Source organism: Cyanistes caeruleus, unplaced genomic scaffold (genome assembly GCF_971803275.1).
Source record: "Cyanistes caeruleus unplaced genomic scaffold, bCyaCae1.hap1.1 HAP1_SCAFFOLD_78, whole genome shotgun sequence".
NCBI lineage: Eukaryota > Metazoa > Chordata > Aves > Passeriformes > Paridae > Cyanistes > Cyanistes caeruleus.
Window position 1 is genome coordinate 2,138,843 of NW_028255889.1, and position 20,142 is coordinate 2,158,984.

General features: G+C 54.1%; 3 protein-coding genes across 4 annotated transcripts in view; 2 read left to right on the forward strand and 1 right to left on the reverse strand.

Annotated features, from left to right (window-relative positions):
* LOC147646837 (uncharacterized) overlaps positions 1 to 20,142 on the forward strand; it is a 410,249-nt gene that overhangs the window by 381,139 nt on the left and 8,968 nt on the right. The gene's annotated exons all lie outside the window — the stretch shown is intronic.
* Positions 1 to 20,142, reverse strand: part of LOC147646848 (uncharacterized) — a 108,572-nt gene that overhangs the window by 86,551 nt on the left and 1,879 nt on the right. The gene's annotated exons all lie outside the window — the stretch shown is intronic.
* LOC147646850 (maestro heat-like repeat-containing protein family member 7) lies at positions 567 to 11,286 on the forward strand. 2 transcript variants are annotated; one of them, XM_086872836.1, is made up of 16 exons: positions 567 to 4,713; positions 4,905 to 5,046; positions 5,295 to 5,359; positions 5,469 to 6,113; positions 6,298 to 6,446; positions 6,704 to 6,851; positions 7,058 to 7,248; positions 7,331 to 7,468; positions 7,740 to 7,854; positions 8,027 to 8,164; positions 8,380 to 8,556; positions 8,681 to 8,836; positions 8,996 to 9,097; positions 10,106 to 10,208; positions 10,491 to 10,547; positions 10,849 to 11,286. In XM_086872836.1, exons 2-15 carry the CDS (start codon positions 4,929 to 4,931, stop codon positions 10,532 to 10,534), a joined length of 2,289 nt encoding a protein of 762 aa, XP_086728962.1. In that variant the 5' UTR covers positions 567 to 4,713; positions 4,905 to 4,928; the 3' UTR covers positions 10,535 to 10,547; positions 10,849 to 11,286. The 2 variants fall into 2 exon arrangements, with proteins under 2 accessions (XP_086728962.1, XP_086728963.1); XM_086872837.1 differs by having other exon boundaries at positions 4,438 to 4,713; positions 4,890 to 5,046.

The following is a 20,142-nucleotide window of genomic DNA, read 5'->3' on the forward strand; positions in this document are numbered from 1 at the left end:
ACTTTTGGCCAGGCTCTTTTACTGCCCAAGGTGTATCCTTTAAGGCCTTTAATAAACTTTATTCTTAACTCTGTCTATCCTCTGTTCTAGGTCAGCCTTCTGAAGGCATCAGGTGGAATGGGGTTGGAAGGGGATTGGGCCAAGTGGGATGCAAATCAGGAGGGGTGAGATGGGCATTGGGTGGGGCAGGATGGATGTGATGGAGTTTGGGAGGTGTGAAATGGGGGAAATAGGGCTTGGGAAGGGGGTCTTGATGTCCAGCAGGGATGGGATGGGTTGGGATTGGGACTGGGGAGGTGGGGTGGGGTCTGCAATGAGACAGTCAAAGTTTGGGGATAATGAACAAAGGGGGAGCCCATTACTGAGTGAGTTTTTGGATATTCCACGTTCCTGAAGAGATTTTGGGGTATCTTATGTTTCTGAGGTGGTTTTGGGGCACTCCCCAAGCCTCAGGGGGTTCCTGAGAGCAGCTCCATGGAGCCCCACTGCCAGGAGTGGTTGCCATGGGCATGAGCTCAGAGCTGTAGCCAGAGTGCGTTGCCTCAGTGCTGGAGAGCAGAGAAATGATGAATGGCCCCAGACATCTCCAGTGTGCGTTTGGCGTCAAGATGAAAAATGAGGGATGGGACCACTATGCTTTGAGTTGATTTATTGCTCAAGTAGTTCGATAAGATATCAGTCTCAAGGCATGAGATTAATAGAGGAGCAACAAGTCAGCCATAGCTTGTGGAAGTCAGAGTTTCTTCTCCGCACAGAAATATATAACATTTTGGTCCAATAGGCCAATGGAAAACTGTTCAGACTATTCACTGAGTCCTCATAGAGGTATAGTGAACGTTGTTTATTTCTATCTTTAGCACACTTTTGTAGGGTCTGACAGGGTTCGCGGGGCTTAACAAGCTACTATTGGTTAACACGTATTGTTTACATTCTTTTGCATGTACACCATGCCATTGTTTTTCTTTATTCTCGCTGTGCCAGGAGAGTTTCAAGGACACTGCCTTTAATATTGTCACCTGAATTAAAAGCTGGGCTGTGCAGACAGGCTTTTACTAAAATATCATGCTTTTACTCTATTAAAGTATTTCCCTACATAGGGAATATACATACAGTAAATACAGGATATGTTATAATACACAGAGTCCTAAGATCTTTCTTTTGTTGCCCAGGGTGTGCAGGGCATATGGGAAGAGATGGAAAAGGGTGCTTGTGCTCAGCAACCTGTCAGGGCATGCCGTGGTGCAGGGAAAATGGCCAGAAGCCCCTTGGCCTTTGGTGGTTCTGCTGAAGGCACAAGCCCTGTCCCATCCAGGAAGCGCCATCTGTGTCCTGCTGCCCGTGTGGTGCTGGCTGGGTTGCTGAGGGCTCCCAGGTGCCTCTTGATCCAGCTCCTCTGGAGCTCCTGTGGGGCTGCAGCGCTGCTGCTGGGCCAGGCTGGGGGAGACACTGAGGGAACAGGGCACTGGGAGGCTGTAAATGGATGAGGGGCTGTGGAGGCCCAGACGGGACAGAACCGTGGGAAGGCGTGAGGGGGATGTGTGGAGGCTGGAGGCTCCAAGGGGACAGGAGGCCCCTGAGGGGCCGGGGTGGTGGGAAGACCTGAGGAATTGGGTGTCAGAGGCCATAAGCAGCCCCCGGGCAGCCGCCTTGTTCCTGACACCCGGCTGCTCCGGTGCTTCCACAAAATGTCTCCCAGGCCTGCAGCAGAAGCCCTCGAGGCTGGGACACCAGCCCTCCAGGAGGGTGGGGAAAGCCCAAGGTGCCCAGGCTGGGCTGGCTGGGGACATGGAAGGCAGGGGGGTGCTGCCAGGCCACAGCCACTGGGTGCCTCCAGGAAGGGGCAGTGGGCAGAGGCAGGGCTGGCCACCAGCCCAGGCCCTCACGGCTGCCCAGGCCACGGTGCTGTGACCGAGGCCCCCCTGACGCAGAGCTCAGGGCCCACAGAGCTGCTGCCACCATGGGGAGGGTGGCGATGTCTCCTCGAGCAGGGCTGCAGAGTCACTGCTGCTGAAGAGGCTCTGGAGCCCACAGAAACAGCAGCAGAGTGGGCACAGGAACAGCAGCACCCCGAACGTCGGCACCTGCACAGTGAGGTGTCCGCAGCAGCCGGGTGCCAAATGGGGAGGCTGTGGGCACAGCTGCCTTTGGCTTGGCAAAAGGTTTCAGCAGAGTTGGCCACAATGGCTTTCTCTTCACTTGCAGCCTCACAGCAACACTTGGCAGCTTCAGCTGCAGCCTGTGCCCGTGACTGACTTGGGTGGCCGTGCTTGAGGGTGGGCTCCCCTTCCACACTCAGGTGTCCCAAGGCAGCGGCATTGGTGCCATCGTGAGAGAGAGACACTGATGGGGTTCGAGCCTTGTGCTACACCTGCCCTCCCTCTCTTCTGTGAAGGCATCTTAATGACAGAGGCGTCAGCTCTGAAACTAAATCCTGGACTTGCTTAGAACAATGGAAGAAGCAGCATGCGCTGAAAAAAAGCAGGGACTTAGACAGCTCAGTTTTGCTCTCCACTTGGGGAACCACAGAATTCCAGAGCACTTTGTGTTGCAAAGAATCATAAACATCATCCAGTTCCAACCACCCTGCCATGGGCACAGGTGGTGTGCAGACACAACTGTCACTAGAACTGGAAGAACATTTCTCCATGTTTACCTTTTCTTCTCCTGGATTTCAAGCAAAGATGAAAAAATCATCTGGTGAATCACAAATGAATATTGTAGCTCACAGAATTAGGAGCAGGAGTCTCCAGTGGCCCATGGTGTGTCCATTCAACCATTGTTAGATCGTCCAGTTGGACTCAGCCTGGTGCAGCCTGGGCACAGGCACCAGGCTGGTCCATTTCAGCATCCCCAAGTCTTTGTGGTTCCCTGTGCACCCATTGCCTCCTGAATCCATTCTTGAATTCCCAGTTACTGCTGTGCAGGACATGAGAACACAGGAATAGCTTGTTTGGCTCATTCTTGTGTTCGCTGCTCCTGCCTAAAGGAATCATCAGGACTACATGCTGATGTAAAGATATAGCCAAACAGCAAAGATTTTTTCTGTAATGTCTAATACTAAAACCTTGTGTGACTGTTCAGACACTCTAAAATCCAGGGTGAAAATGACAGCTTTGGTATGGAAGAATCCTAGAAATTTTGACATGTGATTTTTCTAATCAAGGATTTTAATGCCAATGCGGAAACTACAAAAATATTAAAACTTTTCATTTGTAACCCCTTTGAAATGGCATCAGCACACTTACAGGAGACAGGGTGTGACAGCAGGGACAGTACTTGGCAGTTCATGGCTTCAGATGTGGGAGATAAATATTTTGCCTGGGTTCAACCTGAAGTTCATGTTTTCCCAGGGTTTTGATTGACTGGTCATTTAAGGTAAATTTAATAAATGTAAAAGGATGTGAGAGCACAATTTCTGGAGAATGTGCACCTGGGAGAAATTTGGGAGAAAACCTTGAACACAGCCAGCAGGCTCTGGAAAAATTTTAAAAAGTTAAAATTAAAAATAGATGTAGCTCTGTGATTGTCCAGGCAGGACTTTTTGTGTCTGGGGAAAATGTCTGCCTTGTACCAGCTGCACACAGACGGACAGGCAGCAACTGAAGCCTTGAACATCAGAGAGTGGGCTAATGTTTCTCCCAGAAAAACAGACCGAAGATCAGACTGAAATGTGACAGTGCCTCCGTACAATCAAACCATCCTAGGAAACTCAGCAGCTGATGGTGTTTTTGTGCTACTGCAAACCCCTTCCATGGAAAACCTCATTCCAGGAAGGAGCAACATCATCTGACAGATAGCAAGTGGCCAGCAGTAGCTCCAGGAGCTTCCTGCAGGAAGGAGCCCAGCCCCCAATGCACATGGGCTTTGGCTGCCCTCTGGCACAGAAGCCCCCCAGGGGCACAGGTCTCTGGGGCAGGAGAAGGGCACCAGCACTGCCAGGGCTCGGGTGGGGTGGCAGGTCTGCCTCGGTGGGGACTCTGCCACACCTGCTGATTTCAGTGCTGGCTGGGCCCCAGGGCTCAGAGCAGCATTGGTGCCCTGGCCCACACGTTCCTTGTCTGTGTCACACCTGCAAGTTTAGAATGGTCACCAGACAGGACGTGTCCCAAGAAGGCCGTACCAGCTTCTACCCTTCCATCTGTGGCTGCATCGGCAGCCCTGGGGGCTCCTTCTGCTGCCCTGAGCCTGCAGAGCAGGACAACGTTTGCTGATGGTTTGAGGCGTTCCAAAGATCCTGTTGGGCTGTCTTAGACACTTTGGGCAAGGGATTCCTTCCAACCTGGGCCACTTAGGGGGGGATGGGGGCTGCCCCAGGGCAGAGGGCAGTGTGTGCAAGGGCCCTTTGTGACACGGCGCATCACGGTCACCATGGGATGGAAATGGACAGGGTGTCAAAGGGCCCTTTGTGACACATGGTGACATAGGAGCTGGCGGTGACAGGGCCACACCACAGTGCTCGGTGCATGCGACAGGACAGGACGCGCCAGAGTGGTGCTGTGAGGAGCCCCCACACAGCGCACTCATTTGTGTCTGACCTGGAGCTTTTCCGAGGCTTTACTCCTACAGGTGACCTTGTGGAAAGACTGCGAGACTCGGTGGCCGTGGCCTTCCCGAGGCTTTTCTTTTGCAGGTGTCTGCAAGGCCGGACTGTGGGACTTGGTAACCCAGAGCTTTCCTGAGGCATCTGCCATCCTTCTGGCCTGTGCCCTCAAGGTGAGACTGTGGGACTCGGTGACCAGAATCATTTAAGAGGAGTCTCCTGTCATTGTGGCAGGAGCCCTCAAGACCAGACTGCAGGACTTGCTGTCCTGTAGTCTTCCTGCAGCATCTCTACCGCAGGTGTCTTCAAGGCACAACTGCGGGCTTTGTTGACTCAGAGTTTTCCCAAGGCATCTCTCTTTAAGGTGCCCTCAAGGCCAGACTCTAGCATGGCAGGCAGATTCCTCAGCCTATTCAAAGTGGTCAGGGGGAAAAGGAAGAAGGACACTGGAGCTGCTCCAGCACAACAGCCTGAAGAGCTGGAGCAGTTCCAGCCACTGCAGGATGGTGAGTGGCAGAGCTGGGCCACAGGGCTGATGGCTGCAGCCAGCTTGGCCCCATCCCATCCCACCTGCTTTGGACATGCCCACAGACAGAATGGAAGAGGGGCCAGGGCTGCCCCACCCCCCACAGCAGCCCTGCTCCATCCCCTGGCACATCCCAGGGCTGTCCCTGCCTGGGGAGTGCACGGCTGGGCTGTGTTCTCCAGCCTCTCCCACAGCCCCTCAGCTCTGGCTGCACTCGCTCTTTGCCAGATGCAGCCATGGACCGGACCCAAGAGCAGAACCCCTCCCTTGGCCGCTTCCGCAGAACGCTGAAGGTACCTGCAGCCATCCCCACCTGGGCTGGGCCTGCTGTCACTGCTCAGCTGAGAACTGCACTTTTAGCACTCCATGGAACATGCCTAGCTTCTCTTTGTTCTCCTGCAGATGTTCCGGAAGTTTGTGCCCATTCAGCGCAGAAAGAGCAGTACCACAGCAACTGAGAGCACAGCCAAGCCTGACTCTGGGCTGACCGAGCTCCAGGCAGAGCCTGATGTCAGCCCAGATTCATCTGAGCTCTCAGAAAAGTTTGACACTGCAGTGACTGAAAACTGGGAAGAGGCTTTTCTCATGTCAATGACTGAGGATGTGGCCACCACAGACACTATCAGTGGAGAGACTCAGGACCTGACAAAGACTGAAACCAGCCCTGACTTGGCTGAGCACTCAGAAGACTCTGACAGTGCAATGAATGATCACAGGCCAAGGGCTGACGTGGAAGTGACTGAGGACATGGCCATCACCAACTCCAGCACTGGTGTGGCCATCACAGACACTGTCAATGAAGAGACTCAGGGCATGACAAAGACTGAAACCAGCCCAGATTTGGCTGAGTGCTCAGAAGAGTTTGACAGTGAAATGAATGATCACAGGGCAAAGGCTGACATGGAAGTGATTGAGGACGTGGCCACCACAAACGCCGACACTGGAGTGGCTCAGGACATCGCAAATACTGACACCATGCCCACTCCCACAATTATTCATGCTCCCTCTACAGATTTCTTTGAGGAGAGAGGATTTTCTTCTCAGCAGGTACCCAGCCTGGGGCTAGGGTTGGAGGCCTCCCAGGGTCGTGTGCCCCCTCAAGCCATGGCCACTGGGCCCCCTCAGCCTTTCAGGCCAGCACAGTGTGGTGGGAAGGGAAGCACTTCTTGGGGGAAGCTCGGGAAGCTGATCCCTTTTACAGTGCTCCAAGTCTTTCCCATGACTCCTCCAGGTGCCAGTCATGGTGAAAAACATTCACCAGAGTCTCATGTCCCATGTCACTGTGGGTGCCAGGCTGGCCACGAACATTCTGAAGCTGGCTGAAAAACACCCTGTTGATGTGGTGCTGACCCTCCTGCGCTGTGCCCCGTCATGTGACAGGTATGGGGCCCACGTGCCTTGAGAGCTCAGGGCTCACCAGCCTTTAGGGCCCATTGCCCTGCACAGCCTGTCCAATGGGCTCTGCCCAACAGGCAGAGAGGTCCAGGAGCCTTGGGCCCCTCTGTTTCTCCAGGCTGCTGCCAATGTTCCCTCCCTGCCCCTCAGGGCACTGGGGCTTTGTCACTTGGGCTCCCACAGCTGCATAGGTCATGGTGCTATGACTGAGACACCCCTGATACAGAGCTCTGATCCCACAGAGCTGCTGCAATGATGTGGAGAACTATCGCCTCGTCGGGACCAACAATGGAGAAGGTGCTGGCAACACTGCTCTGTGTGATGGAGGATTGGCCTCTGCACAGCACGTGCACCTCCGATGGGGACAACAAGACTGTTTTTTCCCTGGCTGTGAGTTTATGGGCCCTTGCTCAGTCCCAGATCACCTCTCCAGCAGCTCTCCATCCTCTCCCTGCCTCTGCGAGTGCTGGGCTGAAACCTGGGCTAGGGGCAGGCTCAGGGGACACCGGGCCCGCTGCTCCCCCTGCGTCTCCCCTTGGGCCCTGCCCCATGGACACCTCAGCACTGAGCACTGTCTTTGGGTGCTTCTTTTGCAGGCAACTCTGGTGCTCTGGGTGATTATCCAAGTGCCTGAGTGCCACGAGGCCATGATCCTTTATTCTGCCCGCCTGTTTGTGGCTCTGCTGTTCCATGTTGTCATCACCACCCAGCAGATGCCACCAGTGGAAGTTGACATCTTCTGGAGAGCATGCCAGGAGGAACACCGCCTTCCCAGCAACCCCAACAGGTGCCAGTCCTCCTGTCCTTCCCATGCCTTTGTAGACACTGCCAGTTTTCCCAGTGTGACCTGGGCTTTGCTCTGCACACAGGTTTGCAGTGCAGGCCATGAAGGCTCTGCTCTGCTGTTTGCACTATGATAGTGAGTTGATGGCTATGGAGCGCAAGCGTGGCTGGGACACGCTGCTCTGTGCTGACACCCAGCACTATGCCGTGGGTCTGTTGGCCAGGTGAGACCCCCTTCTCCCCACTACCTCCAGCTTTTGTGCCCGGTGCCTGAGGTGTCCCCCACATTCCCTGTGGTCCTGGGCCAGAGGGTCACTGAGAGACGGCTGAGCAGACTGGAAAAGGCCAGGAGAGGATGCCCAGAAGGAGCCACCTCCCAAAGTACCCACAGTCCCTCCAGGGATGCTGAGGAAAGACCAGACCTCAGTGAGTCATTCCTAGGAGAGGTTTGCCCTCCCCACCTCAGGGTCTTTGTGCCTTTTTCCCCTCTTCCAGGGAGATGCACGGTGCCTCCCTATCCTTATGTTCTGGGATTGCACTCCGCCTGCTCCGGCTGCTCAGCAGGGAGGAGCCATGCTGGGATCTGCCCTTCCTGCCATTCCTTGTGGAGGTGAGCTTGATGGCCAGCACTACCTCACTGACCTGCCTCTCAGCTCTCTGCCCTTGCATAGCCACAGCTGCCTGGGACAGTGCCTGCTCCCAGTGCTGCTGCCTGGACCCAGCCCTGTGTGGTTCCAGGCTCCTGCCAGCTGGGTCCCCTGTCACTGCCCTGTGCCTTTCAGGTCCTGGATTGCCTGGACTTGCGTGAATGTGGTGACAGCATCCTGGAGATCATGTCAATGCACCTGCAGAATGAGTGCAGGCAGAGGCGTCGCCTGGCGCTCAGAGGCCTCATGGTGCTCAGCAAGGATCCCTCGATGGTGAGGACAGGGCAGTGGCTGAAGCTGTGCTGGGGAAAGCAGCTCCTTGTGCTGGCTGGGCTTCAGGAGCTGAGGCAGCTGCCCCCAGCTCTCCTGCCTCACCTGCCTGAGTGCTTTGGGACAGCCCTTTGGCCTCTGGGCCCAGTGGCAGCAGAGTGGGGTTGCAGTGCCAGGGCCGTTCATGGCTTCTCATCACAGCCTTGTTTTCCACACAGGCCATAAGAATGTGCAGCCTGTCTCAAAGCCTTCTGGAGCTGCTGGGTGATGCAGACAGAGATGTGCTTGGCATGACCCTCCACGTGTTCACTAATATGCTCAAGACCAAAGACATCCTGATATCCAGTACCACTGCCCCAAAGCTGGCTGAGGCACTCCTGCTGCTCTTTGACCATGTAAGGCTCTGTGCCCCCAGCCACGAGCACTGGCTGCTGTACAAAACTTTGCTTGACAGATATTTGGGCCTTCACCCAGTGAGCCTGGAGTAATTGGTATTAAGTTCTTTTTCTCTTCCTTCAGGACCACAGCCATGTGCAGCTGCTCTCCCTTGACCTCTTCTTCAACATGATGGACTTGGTAATGGATGAGGGAAAAAAGCCTCTGGAGAAGATTTTGAGCCAGAGCCTGATTCCCCTCTTCATCCACTGCTATGATGTGAACCAGCATGTGGCGAAGGTCAGGTTTTGTGTGATGCTGGTGCATCCCTGGGAGGGGCATTGGCTTCCTCATGCCCTAGAACCTCCCAGGCTGCAGCCTCCTCTGGGCCCTGTCACCCAGACAAGAGTCCTGTGCCCTTGGCTGCATTGCCATCTCTGCATCTCTGCTGCTCTCCAGGCCTCTCGGAAAACGCTGATTCGTGTGGCCGAGTTCCTGAAGAGGAGAAATCTCAAGCAGCTGATGAAGAAGGAGCAGCTGTCGAACTTTGCAGAGTGTCTGGTAAGGACAGCCTGGAAGCCCCAGCCTCAGCCTGGAGAAGACCCTTGGCCCCAGCACTCAATGTGTGGTGCTGGCATCTGTGCCCCTGCCCAGTGCCGCACCCAGGGGCGCCAGCTTGCGCCGCACACACCGCTCCCTTCCCTGGGCCGCACACGTTCTTCTCCAGGCTCCCGTGGCCCCGAGCCAGGTGCCAATGGAGACCTTGGTATGCGGATAGAAAAACTCTATAACTCACAGAGTAGTTATGAGAGTAGGTATGAATTTATTCAGTGCTGAGGTGCATGGGGGATATCTCCTCCAAAAGCATGCACACCTTGGAGACTTGTTTCTCCCTTTTTATTCTCTACAAACCAGAGTTACACGGTACACCAAATACATATTCATTTGCTAACCCTGCCTTTCCCCGCTTCATACTAAAATTAGTTCCACGCCTATTTGCAGCTGCACACTGCTCCTTGTTGGTCACTCTGGTGGTCTTCTGGGGGTCTTTAGGGCTGCAATTTTCCTTCAGCTGAACTTTTCACCTTGTCTTTTTGTGCATGCTCCTTTCAGTTCTTTTGAACCCTCTCTTTCCATTGCTTGTGGCTTAGGGGTCCAAAAGAATCCAAGGAACCCCCTCATCCTATGGTGCATTTATGCTTGCATCCTGTTTATGTATTCTAGCTCTTTATCTCATCCTGCAGTCTTTATTCTCTTCCTGCTCTTAGGGGAGCAGTCAGCATTTCACACGGGTTTTGTAGCCCTTTCTTTTACTCAAGGCAATTTTTAGAAATGATTCCTAATTCCTAATTTCTCTGTTTCACCCTGGCCCACTGGGGCTGTGGGCCGGGTCGGCACCGCGGCTCCCCGGGCAGCACCCGGCCCTCTGCCCCCTCCAGAGCCCGGCGCCAGCGGCTGCTGGCCGGGCCTCAGGGCTGGGCGGGCACGGGAGGCCGGGGCTGGCCGCAGGCAGTGCCCGACCGAGGGGCACAGCCCGCGCCAACCCTTCCCTCCTGCCGCTCTCTGCAGCTGGCACAGGACGAGAGGCGAGCAGCTGAGCACCTGCGCCGGGCCCTGCCGTACCTGCAGAGCCCACAGGAGTCCCTGCGAGCGGCGGCCATCAGGTTCATCGGTGAGCCACGAACCTGGCTGGGCTCCCTCCCCGCCCCGCCGCAGCTCGGGCCCAGCCGCGGCTGCTGTCCCGGCAGCGGCACCCGGGCCCGGTGCCCTGGAGCCCCGGCTGCCCTCGGGGCTGCTGCCGGCCTCTGGCAGCCGTGCCCTTGGGTTGAGTCAGGATGCGGCACGGGCCCGGGCTGAGCCCTGCCGGGGGCGGGAAGGCGTGTGGCCCCAGGGCTGGCAGCGCCGCTGGCAGGGAGCTGTGCCGCTGGGGCCCTGACAGGCTCTGTGTTCCCAGAGATGGTCGAGGTGCCAATGAGGGGGCAGCAGGAAGAGCTCTAGGCCTTCAGTAAGGGTGAGTGAGTGCTGTCCGTGGGGGCTGGCGGAGGGAGCTGCAGTCTCTGCCCTGGCCACTGAGGGCTTTGCTCCCTGTGTGGACAAGGGGTGGTGAGGGCAGAGCACAGAGAGATTTCAGGGACGTGGGGCGGGGGATTTGGCGGGTGTGCATTCGTGACCAGGACCTTGCAGCTGATCCCGTTGTCCACTCCCCTCTTGTAACTCTGGCAAGAGCAGGCTGGGATGGCCTTGGCAGGACATTCTCCTAGGATTCCCACAGGTGCGGGCTCTAATTGTGGCTCTGTTCCTCTCTCTTCCAGCCTTTTAAGCCCTGAGGAGGAATGACAGCCCTTCCCAGACAAACATAGTAGTTCAACTGATATTCAGTGAAAGAGCTGCAGAAGTACACTCATCTGCTGGCTCAGAAGAAACAGTGTTCATTGAAGACCTCCAGATGCCATGGAAGATGAGAACACCTTGACACCAGAAGAGACCAGCTGGAGCTCCAGGCACAGCTAATGATTGGCACAGCTGAGCCTGTGGGAAGCTCATGTGGCTTCAGGCCTCTCCCTGCCTGTAGATAGTTCCCTCCCTGCAGCCCTCAGACACTGCCCACTCCTTCTTTTTCCCTTCCACTCTTCCTCCCTTTTGACAGCTCCATCCCCCCAGCCCTCAGACTGTGCCACCCCCTTTTTTGCCTCTCAGCTCATCCCTTTGCTTTGCCTTCCAGCAATAAACAGTTTGGCTTTTTCACTTAACCTGCATCTATGTGGAGCTGAAGGGTCACAATTCTGGAGTTCTGTGACACAAATCCTGAGCCCTGAGACACACGGGCCCCTCCTGCTGTTCTCTTCTGCACTGTGTTTTGTTCAGAGATGCAGAGGAACGAGCGCAGATCAGGCTGGATAGGTCCCTGTGCTGAAGGTCCAGTTCCACAACATTGTGGAGTTAAAGGTCTTGCTGAGCACCCTGAGCCTTGGATTTTGGAAGAGCCAAGCTGAGTATGTCCTAAACCCCACTGTGTGGGGTTCTGTGTCAAGCATCCACAGACAGCAAAGGAGCTTATAATGCCTGAGGCTTTCAAGAATAGCTTCCTGAAAGCACAGTAATGCTCCATCCCTGCTCAGGATCAGGAAGAGGGCAGAACCAGAGAGCATCTGGGCTTAACAGGGAGCTGTGGGTGTGTCTAAGAGCAAATGAAGCAGCAGCACAGTGGCCGAGACTCGGACGCACAACCGTGCCGGCATCCGGAGCGCTGTCAGGCAGTGCCGGGATCCCGGCTTTGGTTCTGGGCCCCACAACTGAGGAACTGCAGCCCCTGCCTCAGAGCCTGTCAGAAAGCCAAGCAAGTGAGACCAGAGGGAGGGCATCCTTCCAGTCTCTCTTGGGCATGGCCACAAAACAGCTCCTGCTCCTTCTTCCTCCGCCTCTGTTTGGGCTCTGCTGTTACAAATGGAGACAAGTTTAGACAAGTTCTGCCTTTGTCTCAGCTTTGTGGCAGCAGCTCATTTTGAGGCAGCCTGCACCCCAAATGTCACTCATTCACAAGTTCTTAAGAATGGCTGATTGGGTTTATTATAAAATGAATTCTTTATTGAATTGACAAAGGATTAACAGACATCAGACTTTAAACAGACCACTTAGTACATAGGACAAAACAAAAAGAGCCACTACTAGATCAAAAATACAGTGGACAATAAAGGGTACCTTGTTATAAATTCATGTTGTGATACTGGCTTTTGCAAGTATTAAGATGAATGCTGTATGTTCTATGCTTTTGCAATGTCTTTTTCTCCTGCTAGCAAGTTTTAGGCATAGGTCAAGAAGAATTTTGAACGTTAGGGCAATGTCCTGTCTGTGCAAAGCAAGATAACCTCCAGGAAACAAATGATGGGGCCCAGGCTGCTATCAACACTGACCACCTGCAGAAGAAGGAAGCCCAGCCCAAATAAAAATGTGCTAAAGGGAAATAAAATCTGTAAGACACATGCTCTAAAAAGGCAGATTCAGGGCGTAGACATGAAAAATACTTTTTGGAAAAATATGAATATGCATTAAAACCCCCCAGCAGAATGGGAGTGTTCCAAAGATATCAGGTGTGTTCCTGGCAACGCACCAGGATACCCTGGCTGTTTTAACCCTTTGCTTTATTGTCTTTGTCTCCTAATTGCCTTTTTGTTTATATTAAACCTTTTATAATTTATTAAGTGAGTGAACCTCGTTTTTCACAATAGGAAGGAGTTCTTCACAGAAAGGCTGATTGGGAATTGGAATGGGCTGGCCAGAGGGGAGGTGGTGGAGTCACTGTGTCTCTCCAGTGGTGTGGGGGAGTGACATCAATCTCTGTGCAATAACTGATTTTGCTTTAAAACAATTGCTTCAAAATTGCTTCCTGTTCCACCGTGAGTGTCTGTGCTGGTTTGTATTAGTTGATAGTTGGTGAGGAGGGAAGAAGCCACCCATGCAAATGATTTTTCTAGGAGGGGGCTGCTAAGAGCTTCCTCTGTGCTTAGCAAAACCAATAGCTGGCTGGCTCTGAGAATTGACAACCTATGAAACCATTTAGAAGCTGGATTCTCCTCTGTGAAATTGACATTTTAAAGACAGTCAAGCCGAGGAAAGCTCTCTGTTGTTTCCAGCTGTGAAGAGTTAACCGGGTGCTGGTCAGGCCGGCCCTGCTCCACCCTGGCCTGCACCGAGCCGGGCTCCGCCAGGCCCCCTTCACCACAGCCCGCGCGGCCCCAGCGGCTGCCGGGCACAGGGAGGGGAAGCCATCGGCCCGCAGCTGAAATTGAAGGAAGCAGGGGCCTGGGACCAGCCATGTGGGCAGAATAGCCACGACTGTTCTGGCTGGGCCCCCTGAGATCTTTGCACAGCTCCAGGGCAGCCTGAAATTCATCACTGAACTGGGCTTTTGGACCAGGCAAAAACCATCATGATCATCTGCAGGCCTGGGTGAGATATTAACTATTTCAGTGCACAGATGAGACCTGCAGACCTCGATCCTCCCCTTGGGTGAGAAAAAAGGACAGAGTGAGGACATGTAGAAGACAACATGAAGACGCCAAAGTCAGTAAAGAAGGAGTCAAGTCCCAGATGAAAGGAGAATGAGGAGATGCCTTAGTATTGGGGCTGAAAGTTCTTTTGGTAAGGCCATGGACATGGACTATGATACACTAAAATATCCCCTTTAATTCATTAGAAAATATGGAGAGCTGGAGTGTTCAAACTCTAAACATGGGCTGAGGCCTGTAAGAAACGGTCCGAAGTTTCCCTCATCTGCCTCACAACCATTGCAAGAACAGAGACCGAGACCCGGAAGACACCAAGGGACTTTGTGCAGGGGTTCTGGCCTGGTTGAGGTGGAAGCTTACCAGGCGATTGTTTGCAGGCGTGCTTTCTGTGCTGTCAAGGTACACTGCCTTCATTCCTGCTGCTGAGCAGGAACTTGTAAGGAGCGGCCTGTTCTGTACCTTACACCTGCTTCCCAGAGCAAGGGGTCTCATCAAAATAGCCGAGGAATTTCCCCACCTCTTGGCCAGCTGCCCCTTGCTTTGAAACAGACTGTAAAAATGACTTTTCCAAGTTACTTTCTTTGAGAGAGATGTCTCCATGGAAGAAGACACCGGTGACCCTGTCTTGTCCGTTGGTAGCTATAACCCCCCCCCCCTCCTTTTTTTCTCCTTGCATTTTGCCTCTTTATCCCTCTCTCCCTCTCTCTCTCCCTGTCCTCTATCGCATCACCCTTGTTGCTGGCACTAAAATAAAGACGCATTACTGCTGTTGTGATTTAAACTGAAATCCTTTGGTGTCCTTTTTGCAATCTGAGATCAAACAAACCTCTCATGACTCCCACTTGTGTTAGCGGATCGTGCCACTCGGGAGCGGGGTGACCCAAGGTGCGGCTTAGAGCAAATGCTCCACGGCACGAGGATATTGGTAGGCGCACGGTGGAGACCAGGATGAGGAGGAGATCTCCAGTATGGGTTCCAAAGGCTTTTACTCCACTGGAGCATCCAGGGATTGAAGACCAAGAACACAACTGAGTGTGGGTTTTTATATGGGGGAGGCCAGAGGGAGGGTACAAAATTTTAACCAATCGGAAGAAACTATGGGAGGAGTGGAAGGTTCCATTCAACAATACAATAGGGGAAACAAGGGGAGCAGAGTGGGTCACATGGGCCAATGGGGAATTGGAGATTAGGGGATTTCCAGAGGGACGGTTCAGGTAGGAGGCTGGCCTAAGGGAAGACTGACAAATGGGTGTAATGACAGATGGGGAACATGAGAAAACAAGGGCTGGGCTTGAGGCAGGTTGGATTGATAGGTGGGTAGGAGGATACAAACTAGGAGCAAACCAATGACTATGGGGAATAATTGGAGAAACCATTCAAACAAAGCAGACATCACAACAATAGAACTGTTAACCATTACAGGAGGTGGCATCTTCAAGAGGCGGTGGCATGTGAGTGAGCTCTTGCCACATTGACACTCATTGTTCTACGTGGAAAGGGACATTGAGAACTTGCCTCCAGCATTCTCCATGGATCTCAAACTGTCATGTGCCAGGGCTTCCAGATAATCCATGTTCTGATATCAATCTAGACGGGAGCACAGATGAGAAGCCTTTCCATGGTGCCCACAGTGGAGCCGCGTCCGCCTTTGTCTGTCAGGAAAAGGGATGCGGGAAAAGTGGGCAGGTGCCACCCTGCTCTATTTGTGTGCCAGGCCTGAGCCTCAAGTGTTTCTGGTTTCTTAGCTAATTTCTCCCTGGCTCCTCTTTAATACGAGCAAGAGAATAGCATTGCACAGTCCAGTTTGACAAATAAGGCTTGTGCACAACTGAGTGCTTCCACTAAATTAAAAACCCAATGTGCTTGAAAGCTGACCTTCTGTTTGCTCAGGCCTCCTCACCTCTGTAGATGAGGTGACTTTATGCTGCTGGTATGTGGGTTTTAGGAGTATGTGGGTTTTTATCTGTGATAGAGGTGAGGAAGTGTTGAACTCATTCCAATGAGCTAGCCAAAGCAGTGACTTTAGTGTCTCTTTGGCTGGGAAGTAGCACCGGCCTTGTTGAACGCAGCAGCACGAGCAGGGCTCCTCCAGCAGCAGGGACACACCATGAACCAGGAGGGGACCGTGGCAACAGAGGGGACTGTGGTGCCAGAGGGGACTATGGCACCAGAGGGGACCGTGGCACCAGCCGTGCCCAAGGCCTGAACAGCGTGGCAAAGTCAGGTGGTGCTGCCTGGCTGCATGAACAGCTCGGGCAGGGCGTGGTGAGGAGCCAGGTCTGGGGGCCATCCAAGGAGTCCTATCAAGAGCAAATGGTTCTAATATTCTCTCTGGGAAAAAAAAGGAGCAATCTTTAGAGTGAACTGAAGTGCTAATAAATATTTGCTCATGTATGGTGGGGTTTCTCTGCAAATGGGCTTTGATGGGAAATTTCTGACCACATTTAGTTTTGCTCTTTAAGTTGAGCACCTGAGTAGCTTTGTTGAGGAATGGAGAATTGTTTGTAGCTCAGTATTTTCTCAGGAGGAGCCTTACATTTTAGCACAGGAGGAAGGTAAGGCAAAGGTTTAAAAGCTTTCCCCTCCTGAAGCAACACACTTTCTGAGGAGTCTGAGGAGAATTCCCCTCAGCCACTGCCAGGGCTGTTTGCCTCTTCTGCAGGCTCAGGATTCTGGGAGTTCCAGGAGCCTCAGCTGCCACGGTATTTTCCTCTGAATATTTCTTGTTGTGCAGTATACAGGGAGAATATTTTGTGTGAGATTCTCCTCTGGGCTTTGAGGTGAATCTCAGTAATTCTGTTGATTTTCATGTCCAGATGAACTTTTGGTAGATAGGAAGGAAAAGGGAAGAGGCACCATGGAAAATTAATTGCTCAAAATTTGAGTGGCCCAACCACATTAAAAATGAAGTCTAAACTGAAGAAATCTTTTATTTTCATTTTTTTTTCCTTGCTAGGTGGGGTAAAACATGAAGTGTAAATAAATAAAGTTCTTTGTAAAGGTTCAGCCAGCACCCAGCTGTATGAAAATCAAAAGGGATAAGACAGGGCATGGGAAGAATCTTCAGCCCTTCCCACTGAAGGTAAAAGAGTAGGAAAAGTGCCTCTGGCTGTTACCCACAGGTAATGTGTTATTTGTAGCCAAGAGCAGATGCCCCAAGCTGCTGGTGGCCCAAGCCCTGCCATGGCTGTCCCACTTTCAGTCCTAGCTGGACCAGGGTGGCTGGCTTGGGAGGGGAGGAGGTGGGGGAATCTCAGGGGGCTTCCTCTTCACAGCTGGGCTGGGGGGCCGTGGGGGAGGCACGGAGTGCTGGTGCTCTGCTTTCCAGGTCGACTCCTGCATCTGAGGCCACATTTGAGAGCTGTCGAACGAGGCAGTCTCTGGGCTCCCTGGGGGCAAGGGAGAATCACACCTTCTTGGCTGGTATGCTGGAGCTGCAGCAGGGTGACTGTGGAGAGAGGAGGTGGCTGAGGCCCCCAGCTGCCATGGGCACTCAGGGACCCTCCTGTACAGCAGGGCCCAGAGCGGCCAAGGCTCCCCAGCACGGCTGGAGCTGCTGGCACAGCTTGGCCCAGCTGGACAGCTGCCCCTCAAGGCCCCGGCGAGCAGGGAATGGCTCTGGGCAGGGTCCCTGGCCAGGAGCAGGCCCCAGAGCACCTCTGCTTTTCAAGGGCAATCTCGTCCCCGCTCTTTCTCCTGCTCACCTTGCTTTGCCTCTGCCTGCTGCTCCTGGGGCTACTCTTGGCCAGGCAGCCTCAGTGGGAGCCAGCACTGGCTGCAGCCCCAGCGGGCTCCCCAGGACAAGGCCCAGCAATTAAGAGGCCAATGAAAGGCCTGGGCAGCAGCAGAACTCTCAGCAGAGTTATTTGGGCAACCACTGACTACCCACAAGTGCACAGCAGCCTCACTGGGAATGTTTCCTGACTATGAGCAGCCTTTCAAGAAGCTGGAGGGTGGAGATGAACAACAACTTACCGTTTCTTGTCCTTCCACCACTGGAATCCAACATAGCACAGGAGCATGGAAAGTGGCACTGTGAACAGTGTCACTGCTGTGCCTATCATGCAGGACTTGCGCACATCCTGCGGGCAGAACACTCTTGGGGTGCTCGGTGGCTTCTCAGCATTTATATTGGACTTGCCAAGCGCATCTGTGGGAGCAATGGGCAGCGTGAGCCTGTGCTGTGCTCCATTGCTGAGCTGGCAGCACACTGGATATGGCCAGGACATTCTCTGTTTCCCCCAGAGCTGGGGCCTGCAGGCACCTTGCCACCCCTTGGCACAGGCTGTGCCACCCAACAAAGCCCAGAAGGCCGAGAGCAGAGCCCGGGACAGCACAGCTGCTTGGGCAGTGGCCCCTTCCAGGGACACGGGCCAACCCATCCCTGAGCAGCCACTGCCACCCCTGACCCTCCCTGCTCTGTGACAGCTCCCCCAGCCCAAGGGGACAGAGCCAGGCCCTGTAAGGGGCCAGTGCATCCCCTGCCCAGTTGGGAGCCAGGGCTGGCTGTGGCCCTGGGCTCATGGCAGGGCTCCCACTCGGGGCTGCTCCTGTGTCTTGGGCCTCTGGATGCTTAGGACCAGCTCCAGGAGCAGCTGCAGGGGGAGAGATGTTGGTGCACAAGTCCCGATTCCCACGGGCTGGGAATGAGCTCCAGAGGCCTGGAAGCCGCGGCACCTCCAGCTTTGGCTGCTGCCGGGCCATGCAGGCCCTGAGGGAAGAGCTGCTGGCACACAGCCCTGCCGAGGGAGAGCCCAGCACAGCAATTACCTCCTGTGCCTGGGCCTGGCATCTCCTCCTTTCCTGCAACAGGAGCTGGCACAGGGCCATTCCTTCCTCTAGCATATGCCATCATCTGCACAAACATCTGCTCCAGCACTTGAGAAAGGAAAAAGGACAGCTGGATAAGATAGAACTGTTCACCATTAGGGGAGGTGGTATCTTCAGGAGGCAATACTTGTTAAAGTCATGGATAAGGGTCAGGAAAATACCCAGGTTATTGGGGCTGGGCCAGGGCTCTCCCTCCTCCAAACAGCTGCTACTCCTGATCTAGCCCAAGACCAGGAAATTGCAGGGGATCTCAGGGTGTGCATGGCCCATGCTGCAGTTTGGGCTCCCTGTCATCTGATGCCAAATGCCTTCCTACAGGGACTGGGGAGAAGCTGCAGCCAGGCCAGGCTGGGAAACAGCCCTGCAGGCCATGAAAGCAGCAGCGGGGCAGCAAGGCTGCCATGGATCCCTTCCTGCTGTGCCAGGCATGGCGTGTCCTGATGTGCCCCTGGCCGCTGAGTGTCAGGAGAAGGCTGAGGAACATGAACCCACCACGGCGTCTCTCCAGATCACTCAGCATCCTGTCCAGAAGTTGGGATGCCTCCAGGGAATTCTTGTCTTCTATCTCTTTGTTCTTCCATCTTGGAGGACCTTAATGGAAAGTAGTTCCATTTCTCCATCAGTCCAGAGTAGCAGTGAGTGCACCTGGGTGACTGGTGCCCTCCAAGGCACTCCCTCCTCTCTGCGTTCCACTCAGTAGCAGGAGCAGGGGGACAAGGTGCCTGCAGTGGGCCCACACTGGGATAGAAGAAGCCCCTTGCATTGCAGTCAGGGGAGAAAGGACTCCCTGGAGCTGCCAGCAGCTCTGAACTGCGCCCCAGGCAGGGCCAGGGCTTGGCAGCAGCAACAGGAGCAGCTCAGTCTCCCTGGGGCTGGCAAAGGAGCCACACGAGGCACAGCCCTGGGGCACAGCCCTGGGCCCGGCCCCTTCCTCTCTGATCTTCCTTGTAGCTGCACAGAGCACACGGAAAGTGACACTGGCATTGCACAGTGGAAGAAGATTGACAGCTAAATGCTCTTTCCTCCCACTGACAGCAATGCTGTGGGATCACTCAGGGCTCCAGAAGGGAGCAGAGCAAAGTTTCCAGAATCCATCAGCCTTCAGATTCTTAAGGGAAATGGCATGAGAGTGAGCTCTTGCCACACTTACACTGATAATTCTGAGCAGAAATGGACATAGAGAACTTGCCTCCAGCATTCTCCATGGATCTCAAACCATTATGTGCCAGGGCTTTCAGATGCTCCATGTCACGATCCCAATCTAGAAGGGAGCACAGATCAGAACCATTCCATGGTGAGCTGGGACCCCCTTCTGCCTTAGGGAACTGGGCACTGCAAGGGGGTCAGGTAAGGCCATGGGAGCCAGATGTCAATGGACATGGCCAAAGCTGCAGAGGGGCCTGGGGAGCTCTGGGCTGGCCCTGGACGCTCTCAACACCTTTTCCATGCTCTGTGCAACATCCCTGAAAGGCAGGTACTGCCAAGCAGCAGAGATTTACAGCTCAAGCCTCAGCAGGGCTCAGGCCCAGAGGCACAGCAATTACCTCCTGGGGCTGTGCCTGGCATGGCCTCCCTTCCTGCAGCAGAGGCTGCCCATGAGCCACTGCTTCCTCCGGGAAACGCTGCCTTCAGCACAGCCTTTGGGTTCATCTCTGGAGAAAGGAAAAGCCACAGCTGGATCAGATGGAACCATTCCCCTTTCAGGGAAGTGGTGTCATCATGATGCGATACTAGTTGAGGTCATGGATAAGGATTAGGAAATCATATAAA

Bases quoted from the DNA above. Each gene is read 5' to 3' on its own strand.
- LOC147646850 (XM_086872836.1), top strand. From the start codon at position 4,929: ATGGCAGGCAGATTCCTCAGCCTATTCAAAGTGGTCAGGGGGAAAAGG. The intron at 7,249-7,330 runs GTGCCAGTCCTC...CTCTGCACACAG, and splicing joins CTTCCCAGCAACCCCAACAG to GTTTGCAGTGCAGGCCATGA. The intron at 8,165-8,379 runs GTGAGGACAGGG...TTTTCCACACAG, and splicing joins TCAGCAAGGATCCCTCGATG to GCCATAAGAATGTGCAGCCT.